General features: G+C 41.8%; 1 protein-coding gene across 1 annotated transcript in view; it reads right to left on the bottom strand.

The window, feature by feature from the left end:
- Positions 1 to 15,221, bottom strand: part of ADAM12 (ADAM metallopeptidase domain 12) — a 191,025-nt gene that overhangs the window by 25,670 nt on the left and 150,134 nt on the right. Inside the window, exons 12-13 of the mRNA XM_009634874.2 lie at positions 6,101 to 6,278; positions 1,173 to 1,262 (exon numbers count right to left, since the gene is read on the bottom strand). Coding sequence (XP_009633169.1) covers positions 1,173 to 1,262; positions 6,101 to 6,278 — 268 coding nt within the window. The remainder of the gene's footprint in view (positions 1 to 1,172; positions 1,263 to 6,100; positions 6,279 to 15,221) is intronic.

The raw sequence follows: 15,221 nt of genomic DNA, 5'->3' as shown, positions 1-15,221 counted from the left end.
GAAGGTAAACCCAGTCTTTTGCTCGTTTTCAAATACGAACCACAGTTTTCAGGGTGCCTCCTGCAATCACGCCTAAACACACAGTTTGGGCTCTACCGCAAAGGGTGCTCTGTAGCACTGACCAAAAGTCAGGCCAGAAACCTTTTCATCCATATGGCCACAACAACGCAGCCGTGATCAGGGCAGCCAGTCGATCACTTAACATCATGTTAGGTGTTATGTTGTGGCTCACGAAGCCACCGGCCCTCCTGACTCAGGATTCAGCTGCCTGATGGCCTCCTGGGATGGAGGTGCATTTCCTCATGGAAATGTCACGCTGTCATGGGCGTCAAGGTCTTCTTCAACTTAATTATACAACCAGTTCCTGTAACTGTTCCTGTCTGGTCCTGATTTCCCTGGATAACTACATTTTTTTTCCAAGCTGAAGGCAACTAGTAAGCAATCGTGGAATGTGCCAATCGGAACATTCACTGATCAACAACAACCACAAAAGATGGGGGTGCTCTGGGAGCAGCACGGAATTTTAACTGCATCCAGTGCCTTTGGTAAAAAGCAAAAGGACACAAAGATTGATCCTGCTAAAAGCACTTCCTAGGTGTTTTGATAGCTTGCTGCTACCGAGCTTTTAGGCAGATGGTTGCCACAGACACAATGGAAACTTGCTGAATGCTTTATTAGCCCGTATGCAAGGATGGTCTGAGAATTCAAGAAGGTAAATGCCTGCGGCAAGTTGGCTTTTTATAGTACGTTAGGAGTCTACGAGAGCTGATGATGTGCCATTAAAAATATATATGCTGTTGACAGAATTAATATTTTAGGAGTCTTCCCATAAAAAGAGGGCCCAGCATTTAATGACTGCTTGCCAGAGCACATCTATATAAGCATGAAAAAAATCAAAGCGTATAAAGGTTCATGAAAAAAGAAGAGGTTTTGCATGAGCAAATGAAGCGGCTACAAATAGCACAGACACCATTAAAAAAGTCTGTTGATCTGCTCCTTCAATAACTGCTAGAGTCTGAGAATTTTTTGAATTGCTTACATGAAATGCAAGTGTCTTAATGCTTAATGACACCAATTTGCTTGTTCTGCATCCTGGCTTATTGCTCTGCAGTTGAGAAGATTATGGAATTCTTCCCACCCCACCCAAATAAGAAACGTTTCCGTTGCTTCACCTTGCAGTCTTCGCAGCAAAGTCCATGGGCACACACCGCTCCCAGGTTCAAAGTACAGGTAGTTGCATTACAGCACCGGTTTGTACATTCCTAGATGGAGGATAAATTTAGAGCAGACGACTTTCAGTCACAATGAGCTGTAAATCAAGAGGCTGCCTATAGCTCCGCCAAGAAAATCGAGGCATGAAATAATGAATTATGCATGAAATTCTACAACTTGAGCCGAACAGTCTTGTCTGTCCTTAGATTCAACATGTGCAATAATTGTAGTGAAACCAGAGAAGCCATTGAGGATGGCCAGTTTGTTCTAGCTATGGATCCAATCCCAAATATCACAAACAACTCAAGTACGCTGATAGCAATCCTGACATAGCAGCACGGTGTTTTCTGTCCACAAAAATCAATGGAATGATTCCATTGCCTCCTGTCCAGGACTTGTGTTACAATTGCTGAGCATCACCACTACAGCGGCTCTCTTCTGTGATAGTTGCTCACCAGGCTTCTGTGCTGCACGGAGACTGGTGGCTGCCACAAAGCAAGACGATGACACTATTCCATGTCACCCCTTATCAGGGCATGCCAGTAACAGAGCTGTGAGAAAAGGATGAATTGCATTATCACTAACTGATACATCCCAATTTCACACTTACGGATTAGACGGTGGCATGCGTGGGCTTTTGCAAACTTTATTCTCTGTAGAATGAGCTAGTAAGAAGTCTCGGAAAATAATGGGTTTGTTTTCCCAAGATTATGCTCACAAGCTGCAAGTTACATCAGCTGTGCTGGAATCTCAGCTCTCTAACAGAAATAGCAGCAGATAAAATTGCTCTTCAGCTGTGTTAAGTCAGTTTGACTTAACAAGGGATCACTAACAATATAGGGAACACAGGAAAAATAAGTGGGTTAGAATGATGTTCACAGCCTCTTCTTACTTTATTGGCTTTTGTAAAGCTTTCCAACTGGAAGAGAGGGCTACCACTGCACTCGCAAATAAAGTTCAAAATGATTCTCAGCATTTCACTGTTTTCTCAGATAATATCTGCCTGAATATCCAAAGCTAACTGTGCTGCTCTGGAGCAGCGGAACAACTTCCTGCACCTATTTTGGATCATGCCAGAAGGCAGCAGGCTACGCAAATATTTCTGTGCAGCTGCTGTATTTAAGAAGTAACGTGCCTCTGCACAGAAGCACATTTTATAAATTCACCTCAATAGCAATCTGAGCAAAGCAGAGCGGAGGAAAGCAATGTCAGTCCAATTAAGATACTTCTGAAACAGCCAGCTCCTATACCCCATCATCTGGCCCTACACCAGCCAGCCATGGAAAGCAATTGGCATTCCACAGACAGCTTGGGATAAAGACACAGCTCTTTGAATGATGTTACTGCAGCCTTTGAAATTTCCAATTGCTCACTCACTTATTACTCATTGTAGGGAATGAGCTTGGTAAATAGTTTCTGTGCCCGGGCTATTACATTTTCAGGAATGGTTTTAACATAAACAGGCAAGCCAACAGAAAAGGCTCACAAGGCTTTCAGAGGCTGGAGGCTGCCACCTGAAACTACTGCTGTGTTGTGCTTAATATTATTAATTATTAGTAAGAACAGCAATGGTGGGGGTTGGGTTTCTTGGTGTAGGTCTCCTGGGCTCATCAGAGCATCTCAGACAGACTAAGGCAACAGCAATTCTAGCATCACCTGCATGATGTCAGATACTCTAGACAGGACATCTTATTTTCAACGCTGCTTTTCTAAGGACACAAGCCAGACCACACTGGGCCAGCCTATAACCCTTCTAGTCATCTGTCCCCCTGACAGCAGCCAGCAGAAAATGCTTAAGGGCAAGAATGTGAACACACATACGTGATACCTTCCTACTCTCCTGGCTTTCCCTTGGCTCCACGGACAATTTTAGCACCTGTAAGATTCAGTGGAAAGGAACTCACAGGTAACTGGCACAGTCTGGGGAGCAGCTCTTTCTGCTTGTTTGAAACCTGCCGCTTTCTAACTTCTTATGCACAGTTCCTGTTGGGGGGCAATTGCTCCCTACGCACCCTTTCCACGTCACTCACGATTTTACCAGCCTCTGTCACATTTTCCTTCATTTTCTCCTTTTCCAGCCAGAGCCCCTCCAAAACTTTGAACCATCTTATTGCTTTTATTTCAACCTTTTTCATTCGCCTTTATCCTGCCTGACATCAGATAGGGGTAGGAAAAAACTGCACATGCAGTTTCAGCTGCAGCACACTGCAGATTTATAGAAGGCTACTGGTGCTTTGTTTTGTTTTCCTATTTCTTCCCTAGTAATTTCTAACAGCCTATTTACCTTTTAGCCCACTCGTGAGCACGGAGCTGACATTTTCATGAGACTATTTATTGCAGTATGAAGTCTTGTTCCTCTATGGTCAGAGTCAGCTCAGAGTCCATCATCTCGTATGGGATGTTTGGAATGGGCATCATTTGGGCCTGAATCCCATTTGTCATCTTAATGCTCGGTCCAGCTGCCTCAGAAGGTTCCTCTGCGGTTCTTCACAGCCAGCTTTCATCTCTACCATCCCAACCAATATCATCAGCAAATTCAAGACTATTCCTCTCCCCAGGCTGTTTATGAATATGCCAAGTAGCATGGTCCCCAGGATATATCTCATGGGTACATCACAGCAGATCTCCTTCCACTGCATAAAATGGATGATTTATACCTGGTTGTATTTCCTACCTTTTAACCCAGCTTTCACCCATGCAATATTCTCTCATCCTACAGCTGCTTAGTATCCTAAAGAGGCTTTGGTGAAAGGCTTTGGTCTAAGGCCTCTCTGAACTCCTAACAGGCTGCACTAACAGCATCATCCCTTTTTATCCACTTATTAAGTCCTTCGGAGCACGGCGATAGGTTTGTAAGACAAGATTTCCTGGCACAAAAGCTGTATTGACTCATCCCTGGCATGTCACAGCTGTTCAGGCACTAGCTCTTAATTACATTTGGAAGTAATTTGTCTGACTTCTGATTTACCAGTTTGTAGTTTTCTGATCCCCCTTGCAGCCTGTTATAAAATTAACCACATTTGTCACCTTTCAGTTCTCAGGGACCAAGGATTTTTTTTTATTTATTTTCCCCCCCCCCTTCTTCTCTCTTTCCATGTGTAATCTACATTAATGCTCCTTCTAGAGACACTGTAGCATGTCAGACATTTTTGGTAATAGAATCCAAAATGAAGTTGGAGCTTAACTGGTAATACCATCCTTGGTCAGGTCTTACACTCTTGCTTTGCGGTGGGCATGCCAGCATCCGTTATACTCGAGAAGATGACCAGCGCCTGATGCATATGAGACTGTAGTGTGGGTGGAGGTGGCCAACCAGTCCCTACTGCATTCGTGTTTCCAGAGTTGTCTGAAGGGTGGAAGGTGTGCTACAGTCACGACTCTCCATCCTTACGAATCCATTGCTGTCCTACCGCTAAGGAGCATCAGGGAGCACAGACCTCAACACGGGGCTAACGTTACTTCGAGTAACAGAGAAATATCCCTACCAACCACCTACATCTACGTATGGAGACTGGAGACTGGTATTGAATTCTGATCACTGGTAAAATACAACTAGCATATGTTACTGTACAGCTTTCCACGCCACAAAATATTGCAACAGTATTGACAAAACTCAGCTGGTATAAATGACTGGGCAGTGAATTATTAACTAATCTAATGGGTTTTCTGGTGCCACTCAGATTATAGCAGTAAATTCCAAATTAATTTAATTGGGCCCAAGCTGCAGTATTCCAATATAATTAAAAAGGAAAAACATAGAAAGAAGAGGCAAATCAAGCCAGTGCTTGCTGATGTTAAGTGGCTTTGACTTGAAAAGGTATTGCTAACATTGGAAAGTGAAAATGAGAAAGATAACTGGGTTAGAAAGACATTTGCAAGCTGCTTGCACTCTATTGACTTTAAACAAGAAGATAAGCCTGCTTCCTCCAACCTTGTTACCCTGAAGAATGAGTGAACTGTCAGGAAATCCTTATGGCTTGTGTAAATCCAATACACTGTTATAGACAGGATACAGCAATATCTCACTGTTTTAACTGCCCCAATCTATTTTGTCTGCAGAACCATATTTATCACAGGAAACAAATCCCTCATCTGTTGATGTATTTAATTCAGATAATCTGAGCGAAGTTCAATACAGCCAATGAGCACGAGAAGCCAAAGGGATAAGGATGTTGGCTCGGATCTTATTTGACCCCCAGGTTTTGCCTATCTCCTCCTGATCTGAGCAGTCCTCTGACACATTCACTAAACCAAACGGAATGATCTTTGAAGAAGTAGCAATCTTTTTGGGAGGCAGCAAAGGCTATTTCTGTTAGTAAGGTAATTGGCTAGCAGCAAAGAAAAGAAAAATCTCATAGTGAGGGAGGGAAGGTCTTGTACCTAAAACCTGAAGCTGTCTGCAATGAAAAAATACCTAGGCAATATTAATGTTTATAGAACTATTTATATTTATATTAATATAAAGATATGATTGGCTCCTCATATATGGAAACAAACCTTCGATTAATGCAAGGCGTCTTGAGAAATTTGAACGATGTTAATGAATTTCTTTTTAATTTAGCTTATTAGCTAGTACTTAAAGGAATTTGTGTTGTTAGGAACACGGCAGTTAGTCATGGTTAGTCTGTCGGACAAGCCACGAGAGAGTTTGTTCTCTAAGGACGAACCGAGCACCTTCTTGCCTAAAGCCCTGCCTGAACCTTAGCAACTCAAATGCAAGTCAAGATTTAAGCAACTCTGAGGTTTAAGCCGATAAGATAGAAGCAGTGAAAGGAGAGCTCTGTTTTACACCAGGTAGCGTTAAACGTGCCAAACCAATTCTCATTCGTCTTTCCTGTTAAAAACCCGCAGACAGGAGGCGAGCAGTAATTCTCAGGTGGTGTCTTACATCAGGCTCCCCGCAGTCGCACTCCTCTCCATCTTCCACATAGCCATTCCCACACTTCTGTCCACCAAAGGACTCCTTGACTTCAGGCAAGTTAAAGAGACACATCCCCACTCCTTTTTCCAGGCTGTTTTCCAGGTCCTTTCTACTGCAGCTACTGAATACCATGGGAAATGGATAACTAGAAAAAAAATTCACAGAGAAAGAAAGCAGAGGTAGTATTATCAGATGAAAACATCTCTCTCCTGTCATGCTGGTGACCTTTCAGCACATCTGTGCACTAACAAGAAGGTTCTGTGCATTTTTTTCACCCTTTAACATAGGGCTGAGAAATAGCAATTCACTGTGAAATGCTAAAAACAGTTAATAATTTCTGACTATGAGTAAGGGAATTTCCATCATTTTCACTTAAATTTGTAGCTGCTGTTAGGTGTTCATGTTTCAGATTCCTTCTCCCTCTTTTGCATATGTAGTTATAGAGCAAATTTTGATCATGAGCCTAAAGAAATAGTGGGCTTACAAGGAGGATTCCCGCATTTACAGGACTGCAGAACACCCTAATCCTTCTTGGAAAATCCAGCCTCTAATGACAAATTCATTCATCTTGCTCTGCAGAATGGCAAACTTCCTGCTCTTTTCAGGAAAAAAAAAGAGAGAAAACCACAGAGTTACTTGATAAGAGCCTGCTTCTGCAATTCATCAAAGTTGAGCTTGGGAAACTGCATTATTAAAGCAAATACAGTTCTTATTTTAAATTGGGATGACTGTAAGACACTACTGACAATACCCATATTTTGAATTTGCACTGCTGAGAGCAGGATTTGGCCTGGCACAGGCAGGCACATTTTGCAGGCACATAGCAGCTTTGATTTCTTTTGGAAAACAGTGTTATCAAAATGATCCAGTGTAGTACAAATATCACCAGATAATTTGTGTTTTTCTGTTGGAGGACTTAATTCCAGCTTCACTAATGAATGTTTGCAGTTTGATTCACAGATGTGAGACAAAGTGGCACCTGGATGTGGCCATCAGCGTCACATCCTAAAGTCTGCTGTGCCCTCTCCGCACCAAGATGCTCACAGGGTTACGGTGAATCTGGATCACAACCAAGTCGTAAACCAGCATCTTCCCCAAGAGTTGGTACCTTCATCACTGCTGCTCTGTGGTCCAGTAGTAATTCCACCTTATGGCAGCACAGGGAGCCAACCCAGTAAGGACTGGGTTTTATTCACTAAATGCTTTGTACCACTCAGATGTTGTAGGGGCATAATCGTTACAGACAAGCAAGATAACAGTTGGAAGTTCTGCACTGCTGAACTTCAGCCTTCGATGAATCTACCGTTGTTTCTAGTATCCTGAAATGAAAACTTGCTCTGTCGATGACGATGCCTATAGGTGTCCGAAAGGGAGCATGCCTATTAAAAAAAAGACAGGCTCGACAATTACAAAAGCAATAGACCTTCCTCTGCTGACACGAGGAGGTTAATTAGGATCTTCTAGAAAGGTTATGTGCACCTTACAGAACAGAATTTATTTTGTGCCTACTTAAAATTACCTCCTTTACAGATTCTTTCGCAATAAAACAGCCAGCTCATTGCAAAAGAAAATAAACATGGCTTTGAAGAAGGAAATAATTTTCGTGTATCACGATAGGACTTGTCTAGTTAAACTAAACAGTTCTGTGATTCACTGGCATATGACTTCAGAAAGTTAATAGGTATCTCCACTTTAAAAGCTGATTTCTGGAAAATAGGAATGTTTAGGCAAAATGACAGAGTCTAAGATAAATAAAGAAATTTCAGAATAATATGAGGCAGGAGTCAGGCTGCTAGCTGCAGCTCTGGGCCCCAAGGGAACACAGGGAAGGTACGCAGAGTAATGGAACAGAACATAAAGGCACTCAGGAAATCTCCTACTGACCATTTTATATTGAGCAATTGGAGATGTTCTTAACCAGACTTCACAAACTCCTCTAAATTCGATTGGAAAAAACCCAAACCCCACAAAAATTTTGTGTACGTGACTATGAACAAGTAGATGGATGTACACGACTACCAAACACCAGGGAAAACTCCAGAAACCTAGATACATCTGACTGATAAATCCTGCACAAAATATATGAGTGCTTGATCAGACATGATCCTCATATCAAAGTACGAACAAATGAATACTGCATCAACCAGGCAAGATCCTTCTCTTCGGTGACACAGATTTACTTTGATATCCATTGAGATGAGACAGGGAAACACGCATACCTTACACAGACTGAAATCAATTCAGGGACACAAATAATGCATTTTTCCCTCTGCCATATGTCTCAGCCACACATGGATCATGAGAATAGCTCACCAGACAAAACCGTCAATATTTTAGGGCTGTTCCTTTGTATCTCTGAATGCTCAGGGTCATTTGCATGAATGTGAGATGTGTCTGTCCATCACCGGGAGAACAGAATCCTTACTCTGTACCAGAGGTGAAATAATGTCATCGTTAATGAATGAGGTTTCTGTTTCCCCCCAAAGGAACTTCAAGCTGTTTCCTATTTTGAACTAAGAGATCCATTCATCTTCTGGCTTTTCCTGCTCTTGACGCTGATTTCCTCAGCTGACATCAGTGCAGCACATGTTATTTGATGAAATTTTCTGAAAACATTTTTCTTTACCAACCAAGCTCAAAATAAAGCAATATGCAACCAGAGATGAACCCACCAAGTGGAATCAGAGAGCAACTGAAGGGTAAACCGCACCAGGCAACAGAAGATCCCACATCAGTCGACAACAGTCGGTATGTCAGTGGAAACATAATTGATCCTTAATACCGTGATATTCTGACACACAACCATTCTTCATTTTTTGACAAAAAAAAAAAAAATCCCTTGTAACAGCCCCAGCATTTGATCATTGCGATTTTAGGCTACATTTTGGCTGTCTTTGCAATTTTAAAGCTGTTTCATCAGAAGCATGAAATCCCTGGCAGCTGGGAAGGGAAGCTATAGATATCAGATGTCAGTAGCATTATGCATGATGTTTAAGTGAATCTGGAGCTTGTGAAAAATGGTGAAGTAACGGTCATGTGAAAGAAACTCGTCCCCTGAACAAATGCAGCAAGCTTCCTCGCACTACCCTGTTAAAGAGATTAAGGTTTGGAGGCTTCAGATCTCACCTGGAAGGACTATCTTTGGGTGGGAAGAGGTAATGGGGTCTTCACAGTAAAGTCAGTCCTTGACCTGTCTCCAAGATTTCAGTAACCTGCTAAACAGGGATACCTCTGCTTTCTGTGGTAGCTCAGACACTTATCCTATTGGAAAACCCCCCAGCTACCAGCTCATACAGGCCATCAGAGAACCTTCCAGAAGCAAAAAATTCATTAGCAATCAGTATATTCCATTATCCTTCACTCAAGACATTTTCTTTTACAGATCCTTAATTTTCTGCAGTTGAAAAGAGAAAGGAAACTTTAGTCCAACCTAATTCTTATTCTAAGACACTGAATAGCCCACACATTTTCTACGTTTGACTCTGTAGATTTAATACACAATGGATCATTTTGTCAAACCATTCTGGCTGTGGGTACAACTCTACAGAACTCAAATCGTGCCCAGCACTACGTCAGTCTCTTCAGTGGGTTTACAGCAAGGAAAATAATTTCAGAGTCTTTCTACCCCTCTTGAATCCATAGCATTCCTCAGTGTCTCCTTGGTGCTTCGAAGATGTGCTTAATCTCAAGCAACGAATATCCTTGCTCCCAGCAAAAATAGCTTTGGCTGCTCCTGCAAATGAGAGCTTCACAGTAGTAAGAGGATGCCTGATAATTGATTCCTTTAGAAACAGAGTCTGGTCTTGTCCCATTCATTTATATTTCAAGCACTCAAGCCATTCAAATGCCAGTTTCCTTTTAGTAGTTTTGCATTTAGCCTGTATTAGATGGCTCCTTTCATTAACTAAGTGAAGTGGCATCATCACTGTGTCAAGTCCCTTTTAAAAATAGAGAGTTCTTTGTATGAGGACTGCGTTGCCCAGCATAGGCTTTTTTTTTTTGCATGAACTATAAAAAGTTCATCCCCACCATCTCCATTTCAGAGGCATTCCCCCTCCTAACGGGCTGAATAACGAGAGAGTACAAGCACAGAAACAGAGGAGTCACTGCCCCAGAAAATTATATTCTTCAGAGATCAGACAGCCAAAGCATTCCGGAGAAACAGAGCGGCTACTGATTCATGCAGGGTAACACAGCAGATCAGCTACAGACCTAGCACCACTACCACCGCCGAGGCTTGGTGAGCCACGTTCACCATTGCGTTCTCTCCCACTGCTCCACCTGGAAAATGCCTGGAAGGGCACTGACTTGGGCTGCAGAAGATCTCTGCTCCATTCCAAACCCTACCACTGCATTGCAGCAATACCTTGGGAAAGCCATCTGAAGTGAAACTCCCTTGGTTCCTCCAAACCACGTCTATCTACATCTTCAGGTCTCTAAACATTTAGTCCCTTGGATCTACCTCCTCCGTGTTCTCCCACCATAGAACACAAGATAATTTTGCTGTTTCTCAAGAAACATCACTGAAGCGGTAACACCATCAATGCTTCTGGCAATTCTCTATGCGTTGCACAGGAGGATAAATTGCAGGTTCACAATATCTTGAAAACTAACATTTTGATTATGATTACCGCTCTCCAATCTCAGGGTTTTTTTCTTATTCAAGAACTGTAGGACTTTTATAAAGTAACTGCCTTGTTCTCTCCAAAATGTTGGTATATATACGCACATACATTATATGTATATGAAAATTATATATCTATTTATAGGGTTCATTTATTCCAGTTCCTATCGCAACCTGATTATTCAGCATTATGGGAATGTTTATACAGAACCCTTTACCAAAAGGCCCTGAAGTATTTTACAATTATTCACTCAATTAAAATGCACAACAGCCCCAAAGAGCTCTATTAAGTACCACCAGGCCTTCCTCCCTGAGGTAATATGATAATCGGAGATTATATTAATTTTAAAAGGGCATTTTGATTTTCTAGAGTATATTTACTGAAACAACTGTTGACTAGCTAATTTCCAAAGGTGCAGAAAACTGGGACTGGGTTTTGTCCAGAATGATGAAAAAATCAAGCCTGAGAGGCCATATCTGGAAGTAGCTAAGGCATCAGCCGTGCATGAAGGTGCTCGAAGACAAGAGGGGTGTGGGGTCCCAGCCCTCTGAGTCAGATATTTCACTAGTCAAGCACCTGAATTTCCAACACTTTCCATGACAACACCTTGCCTGGACTGAACATCGCAGGTTCTTTGTGTCTGTCTCGATCCTAGGACCCTTTATCTCCTTAATCTCCAAAATTCTTGATTTTTGGCTGCACAGGGGCTCACAACAGGAGAGGAGGAGAGCAACTCAGATCCATTTATTGGAGGCAGATGTGAGTTTGAGCTCCCTCTTGTTCAGACTCTACAGAATGACTTATGCACAAGCCTGTAGGATTTCTGTTGCATATCCCAGTCTTACATAGGAACCTAAAAATAAGGGGGTTTAAATTTAAAAAAATAGATATAGGACTTCTTTTGTTAATTCAGGTATAGGTGATTTTTCCAGGAAAAAAATGTCAGCAGTAGAGAAACACAAAAATAAACCTTTAGAAGGTAGAAGCTCGAGCAACATGACTGTTTCTAGACCCAGTGAGATGTTGATTTCAAGGAACTATGACAATTTTCCAGCCTCCTCTAACTCCTGATCTAATTGACATAATTCTTTCCCACTAAAAAGCATCCCCCTTGGTTTTAACCTTCTAGACATTATTACCGCTCTCCATCTCTTGAAGACAACCTTTTATGGTCTCCCGAGAGATACGAGCCTACTAGAATGAAACCGCATTTGCTATTAGATGACATTTTTTGACACTTCAGCTATGCTGTACAGCATGTATGTTAATGAATTAGTAAGCATAAAGAACCTCACAAAATTAGGGATTAAGCAGGACATAAAATCCAGTTTTCTTTTACGTTGAAATAGGTGTTCAAATACTACAGATCTCTTCGTGTAGCAAGTTCTGTCATTACACACTATTTCATACGCCTCCTGTTTTAATAACAATTGTTTAAAATTAGACAAGTGGGATAATATTGAGGAGCTTTTCAATCTAGTATTTAAACAATGTCTTCATTCGTAAGTACTTTTGAGGGAGAGAGACACAAATGCAGTTTTAAAGTAGATCCCACAAGCAAAATAAAGGGAGACCCTAAAGGTATCTGCAGGTTCTCTCCCATCCAAAGCTTTTGCAAATGGCAAACACCTAGGACAACTGGGAGGAGAGGGTAAACTGGAGGATCATTTGGGCTCCCAGAAAACGTGCAGGCCCTTGCAATGAGCACATGACAGAGCTTTGTACAAGACACTGGTCCCAGAGCTATTGGGATATACCTTTTTTGGCAGCATTGGAAGGGTTTAGCTAAAACTGTAGAGTGGTTTTATATATAACATATTGAAATGAGAAGTTTGCTTCAAAAGGCACTAGATGTCTGACAACTCATACTTACTTTTCTAGCCTATTTTTCACTCTCCTGCTCCTCTTTCATGGTTTTAATCCCTAGAGCATCAGTAAAGTAGAGCACAGAATTGGGCCATGTAGTTATACATGACATCAAAGCTCTTGCTGTTTGAGTTCATGGTCAGTGATTTAAAAACAAGCCTAGATTTCTCCTACAGCTTTTGTCATGTTCACTACATGGTAGTTTTTACCATTCCAATAAATAGCCGTGCGTACGTCACACTAGTGGTTAATTTAATTGATTTGTAGTGGCAGTGGCTTGTCGTGCTACAATGAAATTTCCAGGGTTATTGAAAAGAAAGTCTTTCCAAGTAAAGGTTTAAACTTCACACACACAAATGCTTTAGGTTCATTTTAATTTGGCCCTAGGGATAGTGCAGATTCCCAGAATGCGCTCAAGTCATCTCACTTCAGGTGCCTAGACTGGATTCCCATAGCCCCAGCTGAGACTTGACCTCTCCCATTAAACGGAAGGTGAAAATTTAACTACCTGAAATATTCAAAAAGGCAGATTTATAATACTGAATGGGGGACTTCAGGGCAGAAAGCAGCAATGAAACAAACGGCTGGATGGTTCAGAAAAGTACTTTCTGCAAAGGAACAAAACTTAATGGCTTTATACAGTATACACTCTCATGGCTTGATATTTCTGCAGTCACAAAACTGCCAAATAAAACATTATTAGCAGTTACTTTTCCTTTGACAAATGTAGGGTCAGAGAAGTTTTTTCTTGTTGAGAGGCCTATTGTGTGTTCTGTGTTCCGGGGGTGAAGCAATACTAAATCAATTTATCAATCCTGACAGTATTCTGACTATATGCTGGAGTTATCTGCATTGCAAAAGCTCTGTGGGAATTGAACTCTCAGACAACTGTTCTTCCCGTTGGAAACCAGACAGCCAAGGAAAGTAGCTATAATCAGTTTGAGTTTGCCTCTGGCTCATCTTTTGCTCTGTTTCCTTTTAGACCACTACCTCATTAATAAAAACTTGCTGGATTGCTGAGAGTTCAGGTTTCGCAATCTACTACTTAGAATTTCAGGTCACCCCAATGCTGACTACAGTAAAAGTAAAAAAAAAAAGCCCCGAATAGCAGAGAGGGGGGGATGAAAAGGCCAGGTCAGGTCTGGTCCCAGGCTAAGGAAAAGCGGGGCAGCAGGCATACTGTGCCTGCCGGCAGTTGCGGCAATGAAGGAAACTGTAGATAAGAAGCACAACCAGAATGCCCTGTGTTTAAATTTGTCACACAAAACACAAATCCCCAGCACGTGACAAAGCCAAAAGAAATGGTCCAGTTTGTTGCTCAAAATACCTTGCTGAAGATCAGCTTCCTACTGATTTCTGGTTAGATAACAGGTACTGTTTGACCTGGCCTGAAATGCTAGGGCAGTGCCACATCATGATGACACTTCATTTAGTTTCCAACATGATTTTACAATCAAATTTTGGTTTTGGCCACTGCATTATGGTTTTCTCCCTTGAAAAACCTTGGAATTGTTTTTTAAATAGGTCAGGAGCAGGTTGGGAGAAAAAACATAAACGTGACTTTGGGAACTCGGTTTTGAGAGGAGCACTTTGTAGAGAGCATGTTTGAGTGAGGGAGAAGAAAAAAAGAATTTTAAAAAAAACAAAGCAGACCAAACAAAAAGGTCTGCAGTGCAGAAAAAAATCAACCTATGATATTTATTTATGGACATTTCCCTCTTTCACCAGTATGAGCTCCTGTCCTGCCTGTGTGTATCCTAAACACAACTTGTGATATACTGCACCCTGAAGAATGGAAGAAGCATACATGGTTATCCTCCCAGCTGATGTAACCAGTGTGGCCAGCTCGATTTAAAGACCTGCCATGCTGTGGGTACTTGGCCTCAGCAGCTGGATTTGGGCGAGGATGAGCCTGCACATTGGGTGAGCTGATCAAACGATAGCAAGATCAGGGAAAAAGATTCTGAGGAGGTCCAGACCCCACAAGGAGGAACCCAGGCCAGGTAGAAGAGATTTGGAAGCAGCCCTCTGGACAAAGCACGTGAAGAAGCGATAAAGGAAAGAGTTAATTTTGCTTTTGCTTAAGTTTCATTAATCATTTTGTGTATATTCTATTAAGATTTTGACTTTTGAATGCAACTAAGATGCAGGTGTGCAGCCAAGGAACTTAACAGACCATGGTCAACAGCTCACTATGTTCCTTGTTAAGCCCCCCCCCATGGCTGGATTAATCCCCGGCCAAGTTAATCAGTAAATAAAGACAGATGAAGCCAAGACTTTAAGACAATCAGAAAAGTTGGTCTTAAACCAAGATGTAGACAGAAGAGCAGTAGCAGAAGCACCAAGAGAATGAAGGTTATGGAAATGCAGGTCGGAGAGACGCGGGTGCTAGAGAAAAACGTCTCAGCCCTGCAAAAAGCTGGAAATAATATTTACCTGGGGGACAGGCTCATATTGATTTCACTTAACGTCTGTACAACCTGCTCTCAAAATAAATCAGGACCTCAAGATGGGAGTATCCAACTTTTAAGCAGCACGGCTCAATTTTTTTTTTGTCTTTTAGAAGATCCAAAGGAAAGATAAGTGAGACATAACAG

Source organism: Egretta garzetta, unplaced genomic scaffold (genome assembly GCF_000687185.1).
Source record: "Egretta garzetta isolate BGI_Z169 unplaced genomic scaffold, ASM68718v1 scaffold152, whole genome shotgun sequence".
Taxonomy (NCBI): Eukaryota; Metazoa; Chordata; class Aves; order Pelecaniformes; family Ardeidae; genus Egretta; species Egretta garzetta.
This window is presented reverse-complemented; position numbering and strand designations above follow the sequence as displayed.